General features: G+C 46.9%; 1 protein-coding gene across 4 annotated transcripts in view; it reads right to left on the reverse strand.

The window, feature by feature from the left end:
• Nucleotides 1-23,654, reverse strand: part of AP2B1 (adaptor related protein complex 2 subunit beta 1) — an 82,276-nt gene that overhangs the window by 19,447 nt on the left and 39,175 nt on the right. For 3 of the 4 annotated variants that reach the window (XM_063174098.1, XM_063174099.1, XM_063174100.1), the window contains exons 14-18: nt 19,096-19,288; nt 9,861-9,902; nt 8,024-8,167; nt 6,629-6,774; nt 4,086-4,215 (exon numbers count right to left, since the gene is read on the reverse strand). In XM_063174098.1, the coding sequence (XP_063030168.1) occupies nt 4,086-4,215; nt 6,629-6,774; nt 8,024-8,167; nt 9,861-9,902; nt 19,096-19,288 (655 nt within the window). The remainder of the gene's footprint in view (nt 1-4,085; nt 4,216-6,628; nt 6,775-8,023; nt 8,168-9,860; nt 9,903-19,095; nt 19,289-23,654) is intronic. The other variant, XM_063174101.1, reaches the window with a different exon arrangement.

Here is a 23,654-nt window from a genome sequence, read left to right on the forward strand (position 1 = left end):
AGTGAAGCAGCTGCACTGTCACCCTGCTTTTTTAAGATTTTCTAAGCCTTCCGATGTTGAAATTCTTGTAGTGAACTTTCTCACACACATTCTGTAAATAACTCCTTGTTTTGCATTCCTTTATGGAGGAGGAGAAAGTTGATGGGCTGTTGGTTTGTCCGGTGTCATTGGAGAGGTGGCACTGTCACCCTCCAATCCACTGTCACTCTTGGAACACTATAAATGTTGAAGTCAGAAAATAAACTTCCCTTTTTTTCCTTCACCTTAAGAACAGTGGTGTGTGTTTGTGCTCTTTCGTGTCCTATAGTGACACTGCACCTTCCTCCTCTGTCTCTAGAAAAAGGTTTTGCCAAACTCATTTCAAGCAACAAAAGTATCTTGCACATGACTTCTGTGTTTCCAAGTGCCTCTCCTCAGGGAGAAATGCAGATGGCAGATCTTTCCCTTTCCACACTCAGATAATTTTACTGAATTAAATAAAAAAAAAGCAGTTTGAAACATTCCAGATCATCCACTGCACTAACAACACTGATATTTCCTCAGTGAAGAAGCCGCACCTTCCTCTGTCTCTATAAAAAGGTTTTGCCAAACTCATTTCAAGCAACAAAAGTATCCTGCACATGACTTCTGTGTTTCCAAGTGTCCCTCCTCAGGAGAAATGCAGCTGGCAGACCTTTCCTTTCCACACTCAGATAATTTTACTGAATTAAATAAAAAAAGCAGTTTGAAACATTCCAGCTTTTCTCAGCTGCATGCTCTGTAGCTGCAGCAAGCAGGGCTGGCAGCTGCCAGCAGGATGTGACACACTGATGGTGCATCCACCCAGGAGAGTGGCTCCAGCCTCAGGCAGACTTGCAGCTGCTCCAGGAGTGCCTACAGCTCCTTTCCACCTGCATTGTCTCCTGCAAGGGGCTATAATCTCACAGAAGAGATGATCAGATTTGTGCCATGACAGGCCAGGCCTGAGCTCAAATTCTGGCTGCAGGTTGGCTCCACTTCACCCATTTCCAGGATCAGGGGAGCAATTCTTGTGTGCTCCAATGGGTATTCCAATTTCACAGCATTTCCTAGCTGTTAAAAAGCCAATTATTAGGAACAGTGATTCTCTTTAACATAGAAAAAGCTTTCAGCCCAGGCATTTTCTAATTCCAAATTTGACTTGAAGAACTATCTGGAAAGACTTAACATTCCCACCAGTGCACATCCCTGTTTTAGGAGGGTGAAGGTCTCACACACGTGGTGCCAAGGAAACCTCACCCAGCTGGCATGGCCCACATGTCACCAGCAGTGTCACCACTGCTTTGGTTGTGAAAAGGCAACACTGAACAACTCCCAGAGGTGTCTCCATGGCCATCAAACACCCAGGAAGGTCGACAGAGCCTCTCACAGACCTTTGGGCAAGGGCTTGTTGTTATTTCTTGGTGCCATAAGCACTAGGCAGCCCCAAAAATGCAGACAAGGCACTGCAAAAGTGTCCCGCACCAAAATTAGAAGCAAACAAATATCTAAGTCAGATTTTCTGACTTAGGCACACTCCAAAGGCAGCTTTTTAATCTGACAGAAGTGAAAAAGATGAAGCAGAGAGCAGGGATTGGGGTTTGTTCAGCCCTACAGTGCTGTGTCCAGCCCAGCTTTACCCTTTGGATAAATCTCTGCTTGACTGGGGGTTAAAGCTGAGCCAACAAGTCATGGAAATGATCAGGATTATTTTGGGATGCAGGGGAGAAGCCTGGCATTCAGTATCACAAGATGCAAGGTGACTAGCAAACACAAGACTCTTCAGCTATATTTTACCTAAGTAAGCCTCTGAAAATATTTTAGCCCTCTTCATCTTCTTGCCAAAATGTCTTTTTTGTTACCTTGTCAAATATTTTAGTTTCTCTCCATGATTACAAATGTCAAGATTAAGTGAGCTGTGTTGGGTGAAAGATTAGAAATGGTAATAAAAATAACCTGAACAAGACATGAATTCATTACTTCTGAAATAGTTGCCTAAGGAATGTACAACTAGTCTTTGAAGTGTATAATTAACATGACAAAAAGTTGAAAGCTATCAGTTTGGTAACTTCAGGACTTATTTTTCTTGTTACTAAAAACAAAAAACTCCCACCAGAATAGGAGATGAACATAAGGTCCTCAGGTTCAAACCAGCCCTACATCTGCTTCAATGTTCCCTAGCTGAGGGGAAAAAAAAACACATTAAGTAAATTCAACCTGATGAGTGTTTTGGTTCTTCAATGACTACAGGGACATATGGATTCTCTACTCCTATATTATGCTGTAAATTGTTCCCTAAGTAGGTCACCAAGGCGATTTCTAAACGTTCCAAGACAAATCCTTTCTACATGAACCCACAAAACAAAACCAGAGCCTTGGCTGTCAGGGCATTGATAGATCTCCATCAAGCCCACTGCTGTCAGAAAAGTAAGGGGAGTGCTCTTTTTAACTTGGCATCTGCTATCATGATTCAACTCTTTGCAGAGAAATATACTATTACTCCATATGGCAGCTTCCCCAATTGTGAAAGGGCAGCCAACTTCTATGGCAATGAGAGCCTTAGCAAATTAACAACTGAGTCTGGCACTAATGAATGCTCCACTGTCTCAATAGAAAGTGGCTGGAGGATTCCTCACATGTTTTCTCTGAGCTTTGTTCTAGCAGGAGATGCTACAAGAAACAAACTGTGTTCCAAGCCCTTGAGAGATTTAATAACCCAAATACTTCACTTCCCTCCTGATCAAAGGAAGCAGTGACTTGAGAGTGCCTTGTGGAGAGTCCCCAGTGCTGTGGAGGCTGCCTGGGACTGTCACCTCCCCACTCCCCTCAGAGCAGGAGCCACATTTTACCACAGCTGACCCAAATGCCACCTCCTCAGCTTCATGGCCTGGTTGCAGAAGGAATCCAGCTCTTCCAGAGGCTGGAAGGGCTCAAGAGGGTGGAAGGCAGGCCATGGAATTCATTCACTGTCTGTGCTCCTCCACTGCATGACTCTGCTTGGAGCCCAAGTGTGGGACTGCTCCTTTGAGTGCCAGAGGAGCTGTTTCAAGCTGTTAGCCCCAAGACTCATCAATAAGTCATAAGGCCCGGAATGGAAGTCAAAAGAAGGGGAAAAAAACAGTTGCTGAGGCAGAATAAATAGTAACTTCCATTGCATCCTCTTAAACTAAAAAGAGAATGAGCTGCTTCACAATACTCCTCTCTATGGGCTGCTACACTGCAGGAACCCAGCCCAGTTCCACCTCCTGGGGACCTGAGGTGAGAGAGGCAGCTGCAGTGCAAGGCAACTGCATTTTGGGATACTGGGAAAATCATCCTGGAGGACCCAGAGGTTATAAATATAAAAGCATTTAACTCCAGAGCAGAAGCAGGAGCTGCTGACCTCCACTCCACAGCATGGCAGCAGTGGGGAAAAACCTCCTGATGATTTCCAGACCACTGGAGACAGTCTCTGCTCCAAAGCAGAGGGGAACATCTCCCTGGATCTGTGCTGTCTTTATCAGACTGACAGCCCAATGTGATAAAGAGGCTCCCCCAGGGAGTGCTGTCCCTGCTGTGCACCAACACCCTCATTAATGAAACATTAGCTGCTCACATCATTCCTCCTCTGCCTCTCCTGGAACACACACTTTGCCTTGGATGTAGCTGTCTGGGGCAGGGATGTGCCTTTGTGAAACACCCTGGAATTTAAGAGCACTGGAGAAATATTAATCACTCAGCAGTTGCCACCTTCCCTGCAATTCCTTTAATTGCCTCAGTTCTTACTGACAGCTCTCTGTCCCTGCTCCACCACAGGCACTTCCTCTGTTCAGACCTGCCCCAGTTCTCATGCCCAGTTTACAGAGCAGTGTTACTGCAAAAAAGCTCTTAATCTACACAGATGCAAGCAGTTTTTGAGAAGTCATAAAATCCAACAAGTTTCCATTTCAGTTTTTTCTGGGAGAAGCTTGGAAAAGGAAGAGCACTAAATTGTGGCCCAGATCCATGAGGTCTGACTGTTTATACATGGTATTGTGTGATTAGAGCTCAACCACGTTGTTTTGGGCACCTGCTGAGCTCCCCCCTGCCCAGAACGAGACAATCCTTACCTGGAGGTTGTTCAGAGGCTCCATCTTCATGACTGGTCCCAGAGTGTTGAGGGGCAGGGAGACATCAATACTTTGGTTTGGCATCAGAGGTGTGTGAATGGCCAGGGGGGTGCTTGGGATGACTCCAAAGCTGGGCAGGAGAAAAACAGAGGTGATGAGAGCAGCCCTGCACTGTCCAAAATCTCGTGTTTATTTTGTCAAGCACCACCTGCCTCATCTTCCCACCACTCCCTGCTGCAGCTCCAGAGAGGGAACACAGCTCAAATGAGCAAAGTAGGACAAGGCATGGGAAATTCACTCATTTGCTGACAAATTCACCATCCTGCCCCAGGGCCCAGCTCCCGGGAGCTCTCCCATTGCCCACAGGGCACTGGTCTGTGTGCTGAGCAAGGAATGACCTGGACTCAGAGGCAGGTGCTATTTCTCTGCTCCTGAGCTCCAGAGCACTGCAGCAGGGTGCATCACACACTGCATGGCTGCTGCAGTGGCACAGGGACCTGCACAGCCAGCCAAGGAACAGCACAGCACAACAAATGAATCCACACAGCACATGCAGCTGCCTGCTCCTGAATGACAGCACCTGGCCCAGCTGCCTGCTTGGAGGCTCCTTCACACTGGGGATGTGTCCCAGCAATGTTTACTTGCCTGTTCAGTCCAAGGAACACTGAATTCCATAGGAAACTCTGCTGAGCATGGAGAAGAGGGAAAACATCCTACACTTAACACAACACTCCTCTACTACAGACCAGCTGCTTTCCAAAAGCAGATGGAAGCCTGGTGTTCTGGTGTCCACTCAGAAATGCATTTCTCTCTAGCAGAATTCACATCAGCTCAGTGGGCTCAGGGGGTTTGCAGGATGGATAGGTGTGTGTTTTTATTTTATCCACTAAAAGCCTGATGCTGTCTCTGCATAGTCAGCCACATTTATCAGGTATGTCATTCTTTCAGAAACCAATAAATGCCCCATTCTTGGTTCTCCTTAGTTTTCAGCTCTAGGAAGCTGAAATAGGAATATTCCTAGCAAGGGCTTAGCCACATCATTTGCCTTCTGCAGCCATTTCACTTGGAGGACACAAACCCTCCTGTTTTCCCCAGGACTCAGAGGGGAACCAAACTTGCAGTTGGTTACTAAGGGGCTGTGATATTACAGCACACCAGAGCTTTAGCTTTCTTTTATTTTTTTTTAATGCTTTATCCCAAGACTGCAGTGAATACCATTAGCAGCAGCAGGAAAGGAGGGAAAAGCAATAGAAACTTCCCAATCACAAACCTTAATATTTACATTTAAAAAACCAGCCCTCTGCAGCTCTTTCTAATGCAGCAGGCACAGTGGAAAGCATTGACAGGAGAACAACATTTGTAAAAAGAGTAAATAAATTGTAGTAGGTTGTATATGGAGCTTGTGCTGCAAGATGAAAAACTGCTGGTTTATTGTACAGTATTTAAACTTTCTGCATTCTCAAAGCAGGTGTGGCTAAAATACAGCTTGATGTATGGGGGAAAAAAATAAAAATCACAAAATGCCTTTTGTTCCAGGCTAATTTGCATGAAACATTTGGATATAGCAGCTTAGCAAAACTCTCCAGAAAATATGGCAGTCCAGGGAGAACATTTACTAAGACTTATTTAGCATAATGACTTTTCTAAGTAAATCTTATTCGTCCCAAGAAATCCTGAATTTGCAGCAGTGAGATTAAAGAGATGGTTTCAGTGGATCTTCAGCAGAGAGAAGCCTTTTCCAGTGAAGTGATATTAAAGAATAAATATAGAGAACATGTCAGTCACAAGGTACTCTTTGCAGTTTTGATAAGAAGTAGCCTGGTCCTTGCTGAAGATAACACACAGCAAACCACAGGATAAGCTCACTGGAAAGGATATTTGTGGGAAGACACCGTGGCTGTGCTGCCATGTCATGTCCTTTGGCTGAGATGGGTTTCCAAGAACAATCTGAATTCCATCATCCAAGCTCTGAACTTTCAAGTGGCTGCTGCTTCTGACAGAATTGTTCTGCTGCCTATTAGAGGGGGAACATGTGCCACAGGCTCCCAGCTTGCAGCTCCTTCAGTGACAAGCAGCTTTATTAAAGAGTCCTGTGCTTCCAGACAGTCTGAGGAGCAGCAGAGCAATTAAGTCAGGAGGCAGAGGCATCATGGGTTGATACTTGTGCAGCTCAGATCCTGCCTCTCTGTGCTCTTGCTTTGCCCAGGGCACTTAGTAGCTATAAACTCACCAAGCTGCCTAACAACTCATGAGGCTGCTGGAAAACTCCACTGAGGTGAAATGGGGCAGATGCTGTTTCAGAGCTGGGAGAAGGATGGCACTGTCTGCTGCCTGTTTCCTCTCAGATTCATCAGTCTGTGTTTTCAGCCCTTTCACACAACTTTGGTGTGATGGAGAGGTCAGGCTGTATCACCCAAGCTATTTCCATGACTGCACTATACACCTAAGCACAAGCCCTCCTTAAATTTAGCAACGGAGGCACAAACTCCTTTCCCAGGAGGATTCAATCTGTTGACCACAGAGCATTGTTAATTATTTCTTACCTGTTCTTATTGAACTGAATGGCAAAGTCAGTCATGTGCTGCAAAGCCTTATTGGTAAAGTTCATCTCCATGTAGATGTGTCCCTGCCTGTGGCTGAATGTGCCTGAGATCTCCAATCCTTTGGCTTTCACTGCAGGCAGCCAAACCTTGAACACAAGAGATGTCATTCAGCATGAGCAGCTTGGCCTGAAGATAACAAACAAGCAGAGTTTTCCAACAGAGCTCAGAAATCCACCTGGATTGGCACACTGAGCCCACAGAGGCTAAAGAAAAACTGCAGGGAAGATGGGACATGGGTGTTGAAAGGATGGAGCTCAGCACTGAGGAATAAACTTCCTGCTCCTAATCCATGTCTGTTCACAGCACCCATGTGAGAAATCAAATTACAACAGCACTGGTGTGCACATGAGCAGGGACAGCTTGTGTCCAGCAGTGTGCTGCTGGACTTCTCTGAGGGCTGCTTGGGCTATCAAACTAAAGTTTGAACCAAATAAAATCAGGGCTGATGCTACTATCTGTTGGGTTCTGGATTCCCAAATCACCTCTGTGGGAAAAACCCAGACTCAGATCTGGGTGGTGCAAAATGAGCCAGTACTTAGCTCAAAACAACTGTAAAAAATTGTAATTTACTGTATAAAAATTACTGTAAAAATTATATTTTACCATATTAAAAATTATATCTTTTTTAATATAAGGTGCAATAATTGCCAGGACCAAAAACTTTGAGTACTGTCTGCATTACTTTGAGATCCTCGATGTCAGAGGATGGTTTAAAATTATCCACCCATGGGGTGCTAATTGAGTGTTAATTTTTGTTTATTCCCTTTCAGGAGCCTGAGCTCCCTGTGGCTGCTCCAGTTTGCAGAACCATGTTTTGTGCCTCATGATCCCTCCCAACTCCATGCTTCAGCCAAAGCCTCTGTGATCTCTGTCACTGACAGAACATTTCTCTGCATTCCACTGAAGCACCATCATCCCAACCACATGATTTTATCTCCACTGTCACGTTGGATTCCTCCAAATAAACAAACAAACCTGCTGGGAAAGTTGTTGCAAATTCTGTCTTGCCCTCAGTTTTCTGGGGAAGTTTGTTAAGAAGCAGGTCTGCAGGAAAGCTGCTCTGACACAGCTGAAAGTCTGGGATTTATCTAAGCCATTCTTTAGAGAAATGCTGTCACAGGTAAAATGAGGGAACTAAAATGCCAGGAAGTCTGTAACTAAAAATTAACATTAACATGTGGTTACTCTACTTGGGAGAAGCCCAGGCCACCCCTAATGGGACTGAGTTAAGTTTCAGCACCAGAAACTCACAATAAATGGGCCAAGTGAGCAATGTCACATTTGTAGCTCAAGGAGAGGCAGGAAACTGGGGATGGTTTGTTTTTCCTTACGTACAGACTTGGGAGCCACATATCCTCCAGGAGCCATCCCCATGCCAGATGAGAGCTCAAAGAGGTCGTTGAGGCCACTGACCACTGCTGGGGTGGGAGAAGGGGCAAAGGTGGCTGGCACAGAGGAGGGAATGTAGGTCTGGCCCACCTGGAGGAGTCAAAAAGAACAGGAACTCATTAACATCACGTGTTAGCGCTGCTTATTAAATAAACCATGAACTCGGGCAATATCCTAAATATTTTAAAGCCATTTGCAGCTTCCCCACTGATTTATCAATAGTGCTAAATTATGCATTTGAATTCCAAAGCTCTTGGCAGCTAATCCCTACACTTGGCTGTCACCTTAACCAAGCTTCCACATCATTTTTTATAGCTCCAGTTATCTATTCCCACTGTAGAGGAATCTTTCTTCTCCATATCTCCTCATAACACAACATGCTTTGTGGATCTACCCTACATAAACCCAGGGAGAGGAGCAAATTGCTTCAAACCTTCCCCCAGCTACGTCAGTCTTCAGGAATCTGCAAGATTTTGCATATCCAGAGATAGCAGGGGAGTCATGACCGTGTTGTGTACTCCCACCCAAAGCCAGAGCTCTGCATGCTCAGCACTCAGGCCCTAAAGGTTCATTACATGAAGCAGAGTCTGCCACAGGACAACCTAGCTGCAAGAAGGGCAATCATTCCCTCTCAGGACCTAAATGAGGGCATCAAAGCTGGAATATTAACCTTTAGGTGCCCAGCTTCAGATGGGACAGTCACACTCAAGTTACACTCCCAAATTCTCTTCCTGTGCTTGAGATCAGGATTCCCCAGGCAGCAGCCCAGAAACAGGCAGAGGGACCAGGACAGAAATTCCTGCTGGGTTTTTGCTGGCCCAGGAGGGCAGAGACCTGGCTGTGTGGGTATGATCACCATGGGGAAGCACCTCCCATGTCCTGCTGTGGGCTGCCTGGCTGTACAGGAGTTCTGTGCCACCAGCTCTCCTCTGCCCTCGTGCTGAAGGAAGGAAGGAATGCCAGACTGGCAGGGAAAGGAGGAGAGAGAACGACTGCAGCCATAACGAGGGTCTCTGCAAAGCCCTCCCTCCAGAGCTGAGCTTGCTTTCCTCACTGAATTACTGGATCCAGAGTCCTGGGAGGAGGGACTGGAGCTTTCTAGGGGACACCACTTCTGGCTGTGGGTTGGAAGCACGCTCCCTCCTGCCCACTGCATCTCCAAGCCACGTCTCATTCCCTTTCCACGCTCTTCTGGAACAAGCTGCCATGAGCTTGAAGCCAAGGCTGCTTTAAGAGCAGGCTGAAACTGTCCCATGTCCTGGCAAGAGCTGTAGGCAGGAGGACACCCCCAAAGCACAGGCACAGAGGAGATGGCAGCACTGACCACACAGAGTAGGAAAACTCAGAGCACCTGACCCTGATGTCCAAAAAATCCTACATGGAGTTTGGGAGGAGAAAGCACTGAGGTCAGGCAAGTCTGTGGTGACACTGGGTTAGGGTTACAGACCTTTGTGAGTAGGGATAAGCATCCTTGGCCTTTCAGCTGCTAAAGCAGTTGCACAAGGATGAGGGTTAATGCTGCTGCTCCACCTAAAAGCTCTGAGGAAGAAGAGCTAAGCAGAGAGAGTGAACAGCTCTGGCCCTGGCTGCTCTCAGGAAAGCCCAGCTGGACTCAAATCAACATAGGTGGGGACTTGTGTGTTTCAGCTGCATTTCTCCATTTTCAAACATCTTCAGGGCTTTAAAAAGCACCTTCCAGTATGCAATGGGTGAGCTTACACTGAAAAACCCCTGAGCTTTGAGCAGCTTTGGAAATTGGGGAAAAAAATGGAATGGCACTTACTGCCGGGCTTCCTCCAATGCCCCCGCCAAGGTCACTGCCAAGCTGAAAGAGAGAAGGAGAGAGAGGAGAGGGAGAGGAGATCATTTCAGCCAAGTGTCAGACAGCCAGCACAGATCACTCCTGCACAGGACAGATGGAAATGCAGTGCTGGGAAAGCACAGGGAACAGAGGGGCTGCTTGCTGCTGTGAGAGCAGAGTTACCTAGAGAATGCTGCTATGTGAGCAGAGTTACCTGCATTTGCAGAAGTTACTTCAGACTTACTCCAGCCCTGGGCTCTTCAGCAAAGCCTGGAGTCTGGCAAGGAGCTCCCAGCTGCCTGCTCTGCTTGCTGAAAGGGTTTGGTTTGAGGACAACTACCCCATGCCTTCACTGTGGTTAATAAGAATTAAATCCATCCCTTCCTGAGCCTGTTGTCTGCACCAAAACCTCCCTTCTCCACATTTCATGCCTTGGTGCTTTCCCCTCCAGCAGGACCCAAGCAGCTCCACAAAACCCAGTGGGGTAACTGTGAAATGGCATAAAAATAAAACTGACAGGAAGGCTCACTTCCTGAAAGCTTTGGTTTTCTAGGGAACAGCCAGGAGCCACGGGCAAACACAATGCACCTTGGCTGTGTTCCTCAGACAGCAGCTCCTTTCAGCAATGAGGAGGAAAGGGAATGGGATCTGTGCTGCCTCTGACAACAGCTCAGAGAGGGGGGCTTTGAAGATGCTCCCCTCCCTCAGACAGGGAATAAACAGCTTCATCATCTACAGCAGAGATCTCACAGTGCACCAGGCTATCTCAGTTCCAATTTCTGCCAAGCTGCACAGTCACATCTGAAGTGACCCAAACAGCTCTCCAGAAACACTAAATCCTCTCTGGGGCTCTTCTGCAGCCAACCTAGAAGCTCTCCCCTCACAAGTTCCCTTTACAAAACACCCAGACCACATTTCCAGTGATAAAGCCCATTTTTTAAACCTCCACATCACTCTGCATGCTCAGGAGAATTCAGAGATCAGGACAGGATCCAAGCCTTGGCTACAAACACTGCTTGCAAATACAACATCACCCCTGTGAACATTTAAAATGCACTTAACAGATAACCAGGAGGAAACAAGCACAGATCTGCAGAGGTTAATTCACTGCAGAGACATCTCCAGCTTATCTGTGTCCCAGGCTTTGCTTCTGAAGACCAGGGTAAATTTTTTTGCCTAGAACAGGGTTTTTTTGGGGTCACATTCAGACAAGGAACATGACCTGACAACATCCACAGGGGATGATGCAGAGGGGAGGTAAGAGCCAGCCCCATTAGGAAAAGGCTGGGCTGGCAGACCAGAACATCAGAGATGGTTTCACTCTTCCATTTGATTAGGGTTTGGGGAGTTAGTTTGGAGTTAGTTTGCTTTTAAAAAAGCATGTGACAATCTGGGTCAAGGAAGGCTCTGGATATGTTGCTCAAGTAAGTGCTGGTGTGTCAGAATATTGAACAAATGCACCAGATAGCTGAAGCAAAAGCTCCCAGGATTGCCTATGCTTAGAGCCAAAAAGGCTCTGACCTTTTCCCTCTGCACAAAAAACTTGGAAATTAACTTTGCTCAGATCCCCTCCAGCCTGTTCCCTGAGAGATCTCACAGCAAATGTGTTTTATGCTGGTCAAGAGACACCATAAAGCTTCACACCTCTCTCCATCAGAGCACAGATAAAAAGGATAAATTGCCCTGAGAAGAGCAGCAAAGGTGTAAGACAGTGACTTACCAGAAGATAACTAGCCTCCATAAAACCTGTAAAATGTGACAAATCCCTGTGCTTCCCTGGATCTCTCTCCTATTCCCAGGCACCTCTCCCTCCCCTGGCCCTCACAGGAGCAACATTAACCACTCCAAGTGGGTGTTAGGAAAGAACAAATCACACGCAATTTGCTTTTTGTTAAGAGGCCTTAAGAGCTTTTTTCCTGTGTGGGACTCAGTTTATCCCTACTTGAGGCCATGGTAGAAGCTGAGAGATTCCTCATCTTTTTCAACAGCCACCTCTCCACACAGCAGCCCAGGCTCTGGCTGTCCAGTTTTGCTTAGCTGACTTAAGAAATAACAGATAAAAGTGAGTGATTCCAAAATCAAAAGAAGGCTCAGTCAGAGACCAAAGGAAGCCAGCCAGAGGATGCAAATCCAATTAATATTGAGCTTATAAAATAAGGCTTATTACACTGCCAAGTCTCCCCCAGTGAAACAGCCTGACAGAGCAGAGTTTTGTTCTATTGACTGCTCTCTAATCCAAGCCATGGTTTAGATTAATATATCACATCATTTACATCTTGTTACTGGCTCACTGAGGAGTAATAAATGCAACTATTACACCTCATCCCTATTCATAGTCTTGCATAGAGATGAACTTCAAGCTTTACATTGACAGGCAGCAAAGTCTGGGGGAAAAGAAAGAATCCAGTTCATTGCCAGGTATTATTGTATGCACACAGGATTTCTGCTTCTGTTGTCTGCAGCAGCAGAAAGGCTGGTTTATCAAGCAGCAAGCATTTTACAAAGGGTATTATGGAAATGACTGAATAATTCTGCATAATCAAGCCAGATGTTAACCATTCTAGCATTTCCTACTACACTCATCAGAAGGAGCTGCAGGGTAGGAACCCAACCTCGAAGCAGCTCCTACATTGATGTTGGCTGCAAGGGACAGGGAATGATATATTGGGGTTCCTTCAACTATCCACAAGTCTTCCATTTTCCCTAAATGTCAGGCCTTGAGGGGAAAAGTAGAATGTGGATTTATTGCTTTAGTTAAGATCCCAGTTCTAATAAAAAGGAGAGAAAAACCCTGGCTCAGAGAATTTACCAGGAGCCTCTGTCTGTTTTCAGACTGGACCCAACATCTCTTTTCCAAGGCAGGAAGCTCTGGGCTGCTGCAGCCCCTCTTTAGTGGCTGGAGGGCTCTGCAGAGCACAGCCTGAGCCTCTCCTGGCTCCTGAGCTCGGGCCCAAGCACTGCAGATGTGCTCCAGAGCTGCAGAAACAGAGCCAAGGAGCCGCAGCTCCTCCAGCTCCCTACAGGCAGAGCTGGCTCTGCCCTGACTGAAGAGAGAAGTGACAGCATTTCTACTGCACCAGAAGTTACAGGGGGGAAGTTAATAAAGAACTGATCAATTCCACATCAGATCTGGGCTGCACTTCCCATTGCAGCAGCACAAAGTCTCTTTTTCTCTGTTTTTCTTGCCTGTCACCCTCCCATGGCACCAATGCTTTCCCCATTCAGGAACTGCAGGTCTGGTTTTTCTCCTGTGGGATGCCCAAATCATAACTTTATTCCAAACTCAGAGTGATGGAAGAGACTGTAACAGTGGTGTGTGTGTGAGTAAGAGGGAAGGAGGAAGACAGAGGGAACAGGAACCAATTACCCACGGAGTGTCCTCTCCCATCTGGAGTGACAGGCAGAGTGCAGAAGGAAAGAAACAGAGATTAGTCAGGCATGAAGTGCTGCTGAAGCAATTCCCCAGGACTGGCAGCTCTGGTTAACCATTTCCATGTGTCTCATGGGCAGACAGACAGGAGGACAGCCTGGATCTGCCTTACAGGAGAGTCAGGAACAGCCCCACAGAGGAGAGGACCATGTTAACACAGCTGCCAGCCCCACTTACTGTGAAGGTGGGTGGACAAGGGCTGGCTCTTGATGGTCCAAGGGAGCTCATGGCACTGCAAACCCCTGATTCTGATCCCAAATTGGCAGCTTGGAGAGCACAAAGCCTCTGCTTCAGGATGAAGAGCTGCCAGCTTCAGGAGATGAGCAGAGGATGGACAGGGAGTCTCAGCCCCCTGAGGCATGAAAGCTCTTCAAAGAGGAATTCTCTTTATTCCCTCCAAACCTATCCTGCCACAACAGCACCCAAGCAGCCACATGGGTTGAAAGAAGAGGCTGTACCAATAAAAGCAGTGCCAGCACCTTTTCCCAAACTGCATCAGCACCTTCCCATTGCACAGGTTGGCTCGGCCGGTGCTGCAGCTGCTCTGCAGTTGGAGGCTCTGCCCTGCAATCCCAGCCCTGTGGAAGCAGTTATGCTGACTTATGAAGTGTAGCAGTGCTGGAGTTACTGCATTAGGAGGGTTTATTTGCATCTTAAGAGCAGCTTGTAATGAAGTGACTCTGCTGAAGTGTTCATGTGATCCTGAGGGGCCACAATCACTTTCTGCAAAATGACGTGAGGCTTTTGGAGCACCAAAAAATAACAGGGAGGGTGGAGCCAGGCACAAAAGCTTCAACAACCACTGCTCAGCAACTGCCTTGATTTGTGCCCACAGCATCATCAGGGCTTCCAGGGCAGCTGTGCATTTCCTGGACCACAATTCATGGCTTAACAGGGGACAATTGCCTTCTAGCTGCCTCACACCACAAGGCAGGAGTCAAGCAGCAGCTCGAGGAGCTGCCTGCACTCAGTAAGAGAGCAGCAAGGAACACAAAGCATTTATCTGACAGGAATGGGGTGAGATGCTGAGATCAAGGCTGCTGGCAACCCCTTGGGGCAGGCTAACCCTGTGAGAGAGCCCTGAGCTGCAGACAGACCATGCCTGGGCTGCAGGGATTTCACACAGAGGCAGTTCAGTGCCTCGTCTGCTGCTGGTTTGTGTCTGTTGGCACACCAAGCCAGGATGGCAGAGCTCTCCAAACCAGGGACAGCTGTGTCAAAGCTGCTGGAGGACAGGTCACACTGCCAATACCACGGTCACCAGCTCCACTGCACTTGCTGCTAATGCTTTGTCCTGCTGAGAGATTTCCATCAGCAACCAAAACTGAATCCTATCCATTTTCGTTCTCCAAAGTGTAAAAAACAAGCTGCTCACAAAGCTCCAGCAGTCTTATGACTGCTACAACAGCTTTGAATCAGATATGAATGAGTGGCCCACCAAAATAGCTCCTTTTCCACACCAGCCCTGCCCCAGCAATGGATTTGTGTCCTTGTGTCAGAAATCTTAGCAGATTCCTTTATAGCTGATCAAACCTGCACAGCCCAGATGAAAGGAGTCACTCAGCTCCTTGTCAAAGGCTGGAGGAGCACTCTGGGGAAGGATCATCACATCCACTGCACAAATGGATGTTGGGGCTGACCTGGGCACAGCCACTCTCACACTGCAGTGCCAGGAAAAGGAAAATTAAGTAACTTTCCTAAGATTATACACAGCAAATCACTTGCAGAGCCAGGAGAGGAATGTGGCACCCCAGGGCAGACTGAAGGTCACTTTGGGGCTTTTTTATAAAACATTGGTGAGTCCCTAATCAACCCCAACACTCCAGGGTGTTGTCCATTGAGGCCAGACTTTGAATTCTCCATTTGAAAGGAGTCAGTCAGGGAGGGAGGGACATCACAGCCCCTGCTCACAGCCCTGTGGATGAGGCAGGCACTTCAGACTGCTGGAATAGAGATCTCCTCCCAGGCTGCTGAGCCTGGGGCGCCTGGAGCTCACCTCCATCCCACTGCAGTGATGGGACACAGCCCTGAATGGTGTGGAACAGATCTTTGGGGTCAGACCCCCCTAAATCCATCCAGATTACAGAGAGGGGCAAAGCCCCACCTGTGACAGCCCCAAACCACTCTCAGTATTCCAGAAAACTGTGGATATTCAGTGTTTATCCAACAGCTTTTCAGTGGTTTAGGACATAAATCAACCTGACCAGCTGCCAGTCTCGAATCAATAATATTCTTGTAGATGAGTGGCTAGAGCATTAAATAAAATCCTTACATAACAGACAATCCAAGCCTGTCCATTCCTGCAGATTTACTGCTCTGCCCTGGGGTTTCAAGCCAGCCTTTCTGGCTCCTGGCCACAGTGCCCTGCTCCCAGGAAGCACAGTGTGCACACAGTGCTCTCAGGTTCTGTGGATTTGCACAATAAATGAACACCCAGAAAGGTTTAAAGGTAAAAATGTCATGTCAGCACAGACAGACATCCTGCAAAGCACTGCACCATTGCACAGGAGTTGGGTTAGTGACTGTAACCTGCATGAAATTCAGCCACTTGAGGGGAAAACAGCATCAAACTCCAGCTCTTGGGACGAGCAGCTCAGCACCCAGCAATCTGCTCTCCCACATGTTTTATTTCTCCCCCACTAGTGACTGCTATGGCTACTTCACACTGTGGAGCTGGAGATCCCAAGTAGTTTTGTAAAGTGGGGTTAGTCACCATTTTATAGAAAAAGAAAATTGAGCAGAGAAGAACAAGATCTGCCCATGGTGGCAAACAAGGGCCCAACCTGTTCCCTAGAAAAAGCTCTCCAGAAATCCTACAGCAACTCTGCTCTGCTTCTAAGCAATTCTCTGGTACCAAAGGCCCTTTTTCTCCTCTTTTTAATTGTTAACACATGCTCAGCATCTGTGCATGCATGTTACATTTAATGCCAATTACAGAACTCACTGTGGAGATAAAATAAGATTTACTCACTAAAGAAATTAACCTTGCAAGCAGCTGGAGTCTCACTAGTCATGGGCATAAATATCTGGCAGTGCTGAGGACAATTCAAATGAACAATATTAATTTGGTGTTTGTGCAGTTTTTCACCATTCAGTCTCTATTTAAATGCCTGGAAGAAAAATAAAAGCCCACAGTTTAAGGAACGGAAATAGAATGGCATTTTGCTAAGTTAAAGCTGCTGTTGGTCTTTCTGGGTCAGTCCCATTGGGACTCTCACTACAAGAACATCCCTCTGATGAGACAAGGGGGCAGAAGAGGGGACCAGCAGATGACACTGAGTGGGTGTGACAAAGTGGCTGAGATCCTGCCAGCAGCCTCTTGCAGACCTGCAGCTGCCTCTGAGGCACTCACAGCACTGGGGCAATGCCACCATCCCAGTGTGTGCCAGTCTGCCCAACAAAGCAGGGCAAGAAATGCATTAAAAAAAACTTTAAGGAGTAATAAAAAGGGAAATTTCAAAGCAGAACAATTCAGGCATTGCTGCCCCCCACTCCAGGTGTTTTTGATCCCTGGATAAAGGTGAATATCTCAGCCCTTCTCCAAGGAGCACACTGGGATGTGTCTCACCTCCTTCCCACAGAAATCAGGCCTGTGGGATCTGCAGTTTCAGACTGATTTTGGCATGGCTCAAGTGTGGTTTAATATCAGCCTGAGATCCAAATGCCAATCCTCTTGGCAAGCCCTGCAGCCCAGGGCACTTCCCAGCAATTTGGGTAATACCAGGTTGGGGTTAACCCAGCTTGAGACTTGTTAAACACATGCCCACAGCAACAAACAAACACACAGCTCACATTCACTCACTAATTAAGCTTATTATCCTAGGCTCATTTAGGTTACAAAAGACCTTCACAGCATTCCACCAGCACTGCCAAGGCCACCACTAAACCATGTCCCCAAGTGCCACATCTACATGGTTTTTAAGAGATCCCAGCACTGCCCTAGTGCCCATTCCAGGGCTTGAAAACCCTTTAGGTGAAGACAGATTTTCCAATACTCAATTTAAACCTCTCGGCACAAGTAGAGGCCATTCCCTCTCATCCTGTCACTTGTTACCTGAGAAAAGAGACTGACCAAAGGGAGGAAAAGCTGCAGCTTTGATAGAACAGCCCTCCAATAGAAAGCATCAACATTCAAAAACCACACCAAAATTCAGATTTTTTTCTAGTGCTTCCCCATCTACTCAGCTGAAAGAGCACTGGCCATGCCCCAGGCACTGCTACTTCCCAATCCAGGATCATTTTGTCAGATCACACTCCATAACCCCACAGATGTGCTTAAGGCTTGAGAAAAATATTAAGTAAAAGCCTGCTACCATTTCAACTAACAGCTCCACTGCCAGAGCAGGTCACTAAATTAAGCCCATTAATGCCAGCTGGGAGACAGCTCTTCTCCCAAAACCAAGTTTTACTTCTGCTGTGTCCATTTATTTGTGTGACACTAATGAGGAACAAAGGGTTACTGTGAGAGGCCTGGAAGGCAGCAGAGAGGAATTTATGTGCAAACCATGCTGTGATACCCAGGCAGCAGCACCTTCTGCAATGCCTCCATCCCTGATCTCCCAGGGCCAGGTTTTGAGAGGCAGGGCAGGGAAAGGCTGCAGAGCTCACTGCTCTGCTCTGCCTGCTCTCCCAGCTTGACCATTGTGCTAATCCCCAGTAAGAGCAGGGTCCCTGCCAGCCAAACACCTGTGGTTGGAGAGTGCAGAGCCCACAGCACCTCTGCCCTCTGTGAGGGTTAAACTGCTCCCAGCTCGTTACACCGTGAAGCACTGGAGCTGGAAATGTGCTTAACACTTGCTTTAGTAAGCTTATGGTGGTTTAAAAAAAAACATATATATTTGACTAATAAGGATTTGTTGAATTGGAGGATTGGTTCATCCAGCTGCCTCCTACCTCTGTTATTCAGAGCTTGACTCAGGCAGAGATAACCCAGCCCAACCCATCACCAACCAAACCTCAAGCAACACAAACCCACTCCAAGTCTGAGAAACACCCAACTATGCCCCTGGAGCAGTCTTAATTGATTTACATGGTGCAAATACACCTAGGAGAGCTTCTTCCCCCTGTGGGAAGCCAGCAGGGAGCTGGGCATGTGCTGTGACCCTTAGAGCCAGCGCTCCTCACTGCCTCAAAGCACAGCTCTGAGCTCTGCCCTGCTCTGTGATTTCCTCCCTGCAGCTCATGCCCAGCTCCCTCCCCAGAGCAGAGGGGAGCTGTGATTGCTCCCACTGCAGCCTGACCCTGTTAGTGCCAGGGCAGGTGCCTGGTGAGCAGCTCTGGCACAGGGAGGAGTGCACAGAGAGCTCCCTCTTGACCCCACTGCAATTAAAATGTCACTGATGTTAAACCAGGGCATGCTCTGGAGAATACACAAATGGGAAGACACAGGGTTAGAGCCTGAGAGCTTCAGCACTGAAATTCAGGAGGGTTGGGAATTGGGTGGAATAAATGGCTTCTTGAAAGGGAGCCTGATTCAAATAGAAAGCAGTGAAACACTTTTACATCCTTAAAGCAAGTTTCTGGTTTTCTTCTACAGGCAGAAAAAGCACATAACAAACAGATCCACTGACCATGGGGATTCTACAGCATGCAGCAGAATTCACCGTAGAGCAGGAAAAAGCCTGCTGGAAGTTGGTACAATAACTCTGGTTAAATCCTCCTGGAGTTCCAGGACTCAGCACTGGGAGCTTGGCTCACTGAGCATTAAAAGCACAAACGATCAAGGCTTTGCAGAGACAAGCACAGCTCCAACCATCTCCCATCAGCTACAGAGGATGTGCTGCTTACCAAGCTGTCCAGCCCTCCTCCCAGGAGGTCCACAGCACCCATCTGCATGTTGGTCACTTGGGGCACGTTCACAGGGGGGCCCAGGTCCAGGTTGAGGAGGTCCCCCAGGAGGTCACCCTGGGATGGGATGACCTGCGGCTGCTCCAGGTTTGTGGTGGTGGTGGTGCCCACGGGGCTGTCACCAGCATCAGTGCTGTGGGGGGGAGAACAAGAAGCAGAAAAGAGAAATATCAGTCAGCTCTGGCCTCCAGTTCAGGTTCCAGCACGGGGAGACACAGCAAGAGGTGGCTCTTGCTGAAGCCAGGCAAAAGGTGGTGCCAGCAGCTGCTGTGGCCGCTGTCCTGCAACAGGCACTTGGCTCTTCATCACTTTGAGCACAAAGATTTTCCCTGCACTGCATGTGGTTTTCAGCCCAGCAAAGGGAATCCTGCAAGGGGTGAATCCCATCCACCCAGAGAATCAGAGACCCCCTCCAAAACAGAGAGCTATGGGTACCACATGGGCTAGAGAAGTGAAAATAAGCATTTCCTACTTCAGAATGAACCTAAAGAGATGATTTACAGCCCACTGGGTCTGAGGATGATATGAAAACACAGGGAAAAATAAATAATCCGGATTTTCTCAGAGATCTAACACTGATAAAACCCTTGAGCCCTTACTCTAGCCAGTGCAAACTCCAGCACTTCCCTCAGATCTAGATTAATCACCTTCTCCTGACCAGCAGCAAGGTCCATCAGTCTTTCCTAATTGAAAAACTCAATCTAAAATTGATTCCTCCCTTCTATCAATAATTTCCTTTCCTCTGAGTTAGCAGGCATGCTAATTACTAGTCTAGAAACACTCATTATACAGCTTCCAAAATTTATCATCATAAGCAGTCTGGCTACCTTTTATATCTTTTGTATCCCCTTGTCACTGAATTTGATAACAAGGAGAAAGTAAAAAATAACTGGAGAACTCACTACAATGTATTTATTCCCTAAATCCAGAGATGCCCATATTTTAGATAATTAAAATTTTATATCCTGTTTCCAGCAGGAGCTGATAAAATGATTTTTAGCTCATGTTACTGCAGCCAGCAGTAAATGCCCACAATTGCTGTGGGAATTAGTGTCCTGACAAGGTGTTTAACTCTGGGGCTGTTCTGCAAGCACTGCAGCTTCTGATTGTGAGTAGCCAAAATTCTCTTATCCTCATTCAGCTGCTGAGGGGAAAGATTCAGTGACAGAGCATAAGCTGCTCCCAATGCCAGTGCCAGGAGGAAAAGATGGAGCATAAGGAGTGCAGAGTGAATTAGTTACCAGGCAGCAGCAGGAAGGCTTGAAAGCTTCTTTGCATTAGAAGCTTTGGAGCCCCAATAGCACTAATAATATTAGCTGTCCTTTCTGCTGCTGCCTTCAGAGTGCTGAGTGAGCTGAAGTGCTCACTGAAGCCTTGCTGAGGAGAGAGGAGGTGACTGTGATCCATCCACTCCCACCCCCAGGCTGGGAACAGGAACAGCCTCTCTGGGAGAGGCACATCACAAACCACTCTGCTCCTTCCCAGGATATCATCCCTCACACACTCCACCCCTTCAACACTTACTCATCCTTCCCCTGATGGAGACACAGAAATCCCTCTGTGTCTTGTGTAACTGCTGCTGCCCCAAAGCCCAACAAGAAATGAGGAAAGGACAAAGCTCAGGTGGTTTGCTTGAAAAAAGCAAAACCCCAGACTTCCATTTGTAAAGGATCTCTTTGAAGAGATTCCTATAAACAACTTTGCATTTTCTTTGAAAGAAAAGAAATTCATGTGGGTTAAAAAGGGAAAGAAAAGAAATTCATGTGGGTTAAAAAGGGAAAGAAAAGAAATTCATGTGGGTTAAAAAGGGAAAGAAAAGAAATCCATGTGGGTTAAAAAGGGAAAGAAAAGAAATTCATGTGGGTTAAAAAGGGAAAGAAAAGAAATTCATGTGGGTTAAAAAGGGAAAGAAAAGAAATTCATGTGGGTTAAAAAGGGAAAGAAAAGAAATTCATGTGGGTTAAAAAGAGCAAGAATATGTGGGTTAAAAAGGTCAAAAAGACTTGATACAAGCTTTCCCCTTTAAAGTGTTGGGTTTGGCCATAGGAATTGGAGATTTGGCCCTGTGAGTTCAGCCTCCAGCAGTTCCCAGATGTTGGAGTCACAAGGGATGCACAGCCTGAACCAGAATCAAAAATTGGAGTCACAAGGGATGCACAGCCTGAACCAGAATCAAAAATTTTCTGCAGCCACCTGTGAGACAGGGAAATAGAGACTCCTGCCCAAGTCTAATCAGATTTGCTTCTCCCAGGAGCACTGTGAACATCTTCCCAAATTTCCCAGCTGAATTATGGCTGAGCAGGGGTGGTGGGAGCCACCACAGGAGGAAACACTGCCAAGCCATCAGATTGCTCCCCACCCTCAGGATGCATCTGCAGCTCTGTGACACTTGGGCTTGCTGGAGAGGCAGGAACATTTCACCATCTGTGAGCTGTTCAATGGGTCTTCCCATCAGCTGAGAGCTGCAAGAAACCTGCCCTACAGGGCTCTGAATGGAAAATGAATGAATCAAAATGCCATGCAGGGTGTTCTGCCAACCAAAACTCCTCTGGGTTTTTACCCAGGGAAGCACCACTGAAGGCAGTGCTGTCTTGACCCTCTTAAACCATATTTACTGTGGAAATCTGCCCATTCCCATCAGTCTCTACCCAAGGATCAGCCACCAGAATGGTCACTGGAGTGCAGGAGCTGTACAGAAAATCACCTCGCTCACTGTTTGGAATTATCTTTCACTGGGCACCCTTAACTTGCCTTAAACTGATGCAGAAAACCCCAATATTGGGGCCTCCTGAGGTGAGCTCCCACCAGAGAAGCCTGGTGTGCCATTAACTAACCCCACTCATTTTTAAATTTATCACTGCATCAGCATGATCAGTGTGCAGCACGCTCTGCTGAGCATCCCTCAGACCTTTCCCCAGCTTGCACTGCTGACTGAGGCCTGAGGGTTTGTTTTTTGAGGTTTTTTTAAGCAATGGTTTTTGCCAAAATCAGAAAATAGTTAAGGTCAGCAGACTGAGCACGAGCAATGAGAGTCCAGCACAGAGACACTACATGCAAGGAGATGATAAACTGCTCCTTCAAAAAGCTGAATTCTCTGAGCTAAATCCCCTAAAATGGTATTTGTTGTAGTGAACTGGAACAGGAAGGCTGGTAACACCAAAAACCAGCTCATTCTGAGTCAAATCTTTGATTAGGAGAGGTAGGAAAGTGGCTACTGCTTTTCCTGCCCAACTGGTACATTTGTACTTGCTGATTCTAGGTCAGTGCAGCCAGACTTGATTTCAGGCAGGGAGAAAACAACTCAGCTTCCCAAAGCCAGCCACCACAGAAATAGCTTGAGTTGCTAAGAATAGCAGAGAAGTGGTGTCAGAAAATAGAAAAGAAGCAGCATCGCACACTGATTTATCAGTGCAACAGCAAAAATAGCACTCCAAATGTCACTTTGGGAATATTATTAAGAGGTAAGCCTGGCTACCCTGCCTCTTGCTGCAAAATACACTCATTTTTATAATTAATACCATTAGTGCAAATAGCAGAGTGTTCACCTGAATGAGGGACCATGGGAACAGGCCCAGCAGCACCATGGGACTGAGGGAATGAGGCACTGCTGCTCTTGCAGAACTAACCTGCTGCCAGAACTGTGATCCCAGGGAGGCACTGAAGCACCAGGCAGGGAGCCAAAGCATTTCCCCCACCTCACAAAGGTCAGACAGACCATGTCAGTCATTACTCATCTTTTTTGGAGCTCTAACAGGCTTAGATGGCTTTTGCACTTCCCTTGCTTTACAGGCTCCAAGTGAGAAAGGAAGTTTTACCAATCCTGCTCCATTTCATGTTGCAGCAGTGAAAGATCTCCGTAATTCCTGTTCCAGGAAAGTGATGCTGCATTCCAGGAGAGAGGCTCATAAAGCTGAGCTGTTGCTGAAGCAAAGCTCCTACAAAATCTTCTTCTGAAAGATGCCTGCTCTCACTCTAGTCCTCTTTGCTCCAGTCATCCAAAGCTTCTGCTGTTCTACCCAAATTCATGTCAAGAGCACTTATAATTAATGTCTTCTCAAAAAACATCCCAGCTTCTCCTCACACAGGAACTTTGTTACTTCCTGTGTCTCCTAACCCAGGAACTTGGACACCCCATAGCCAGGATGGCCATAGATAAGTTTTATTAAAAATCCTTTCCTTAAGATTTTTTCCTCCTGAGAAGCTGAGAGGCCTCAGGAACAAAATGTAAACATTGATTATCTGCTGCTGTGGAATGCAACAGGTGCATCTGTGATTGGTCTCAGAGTTGTTTGTAATTAATGGCCACTCACAGCCCAGCTAGCTCAGCTCTCTGTCCAAGCCACAAACCTTTGTTACTCATTCCTTTCTATTCTTAGCTTAGCCAGCCTTCTGATGAAATTCTTTTCTTGTATTCTTTTAATATGGTTTTAATGTAATATATATCATAAAATAATAAATCAAGTTCTCTGAAACATGGAGTCAGATCCTCGTCTCTTCCC

Source organism: Melospiza melodia, chromosome 21 (genome assembly GCF_035770615.1).
Source record: "Melospiza melodia melodia isolate bMelMel2 chromosome 21, bMelMel2.pri, whole genome shotgun sequence".
Taxonomy (NCBI): domain Eukaryota; kingdom Metazoa; phylum Chordata; class Aves; order Passeriformes; family Passerellidae; genus Melospiza; species Melospiza melodia.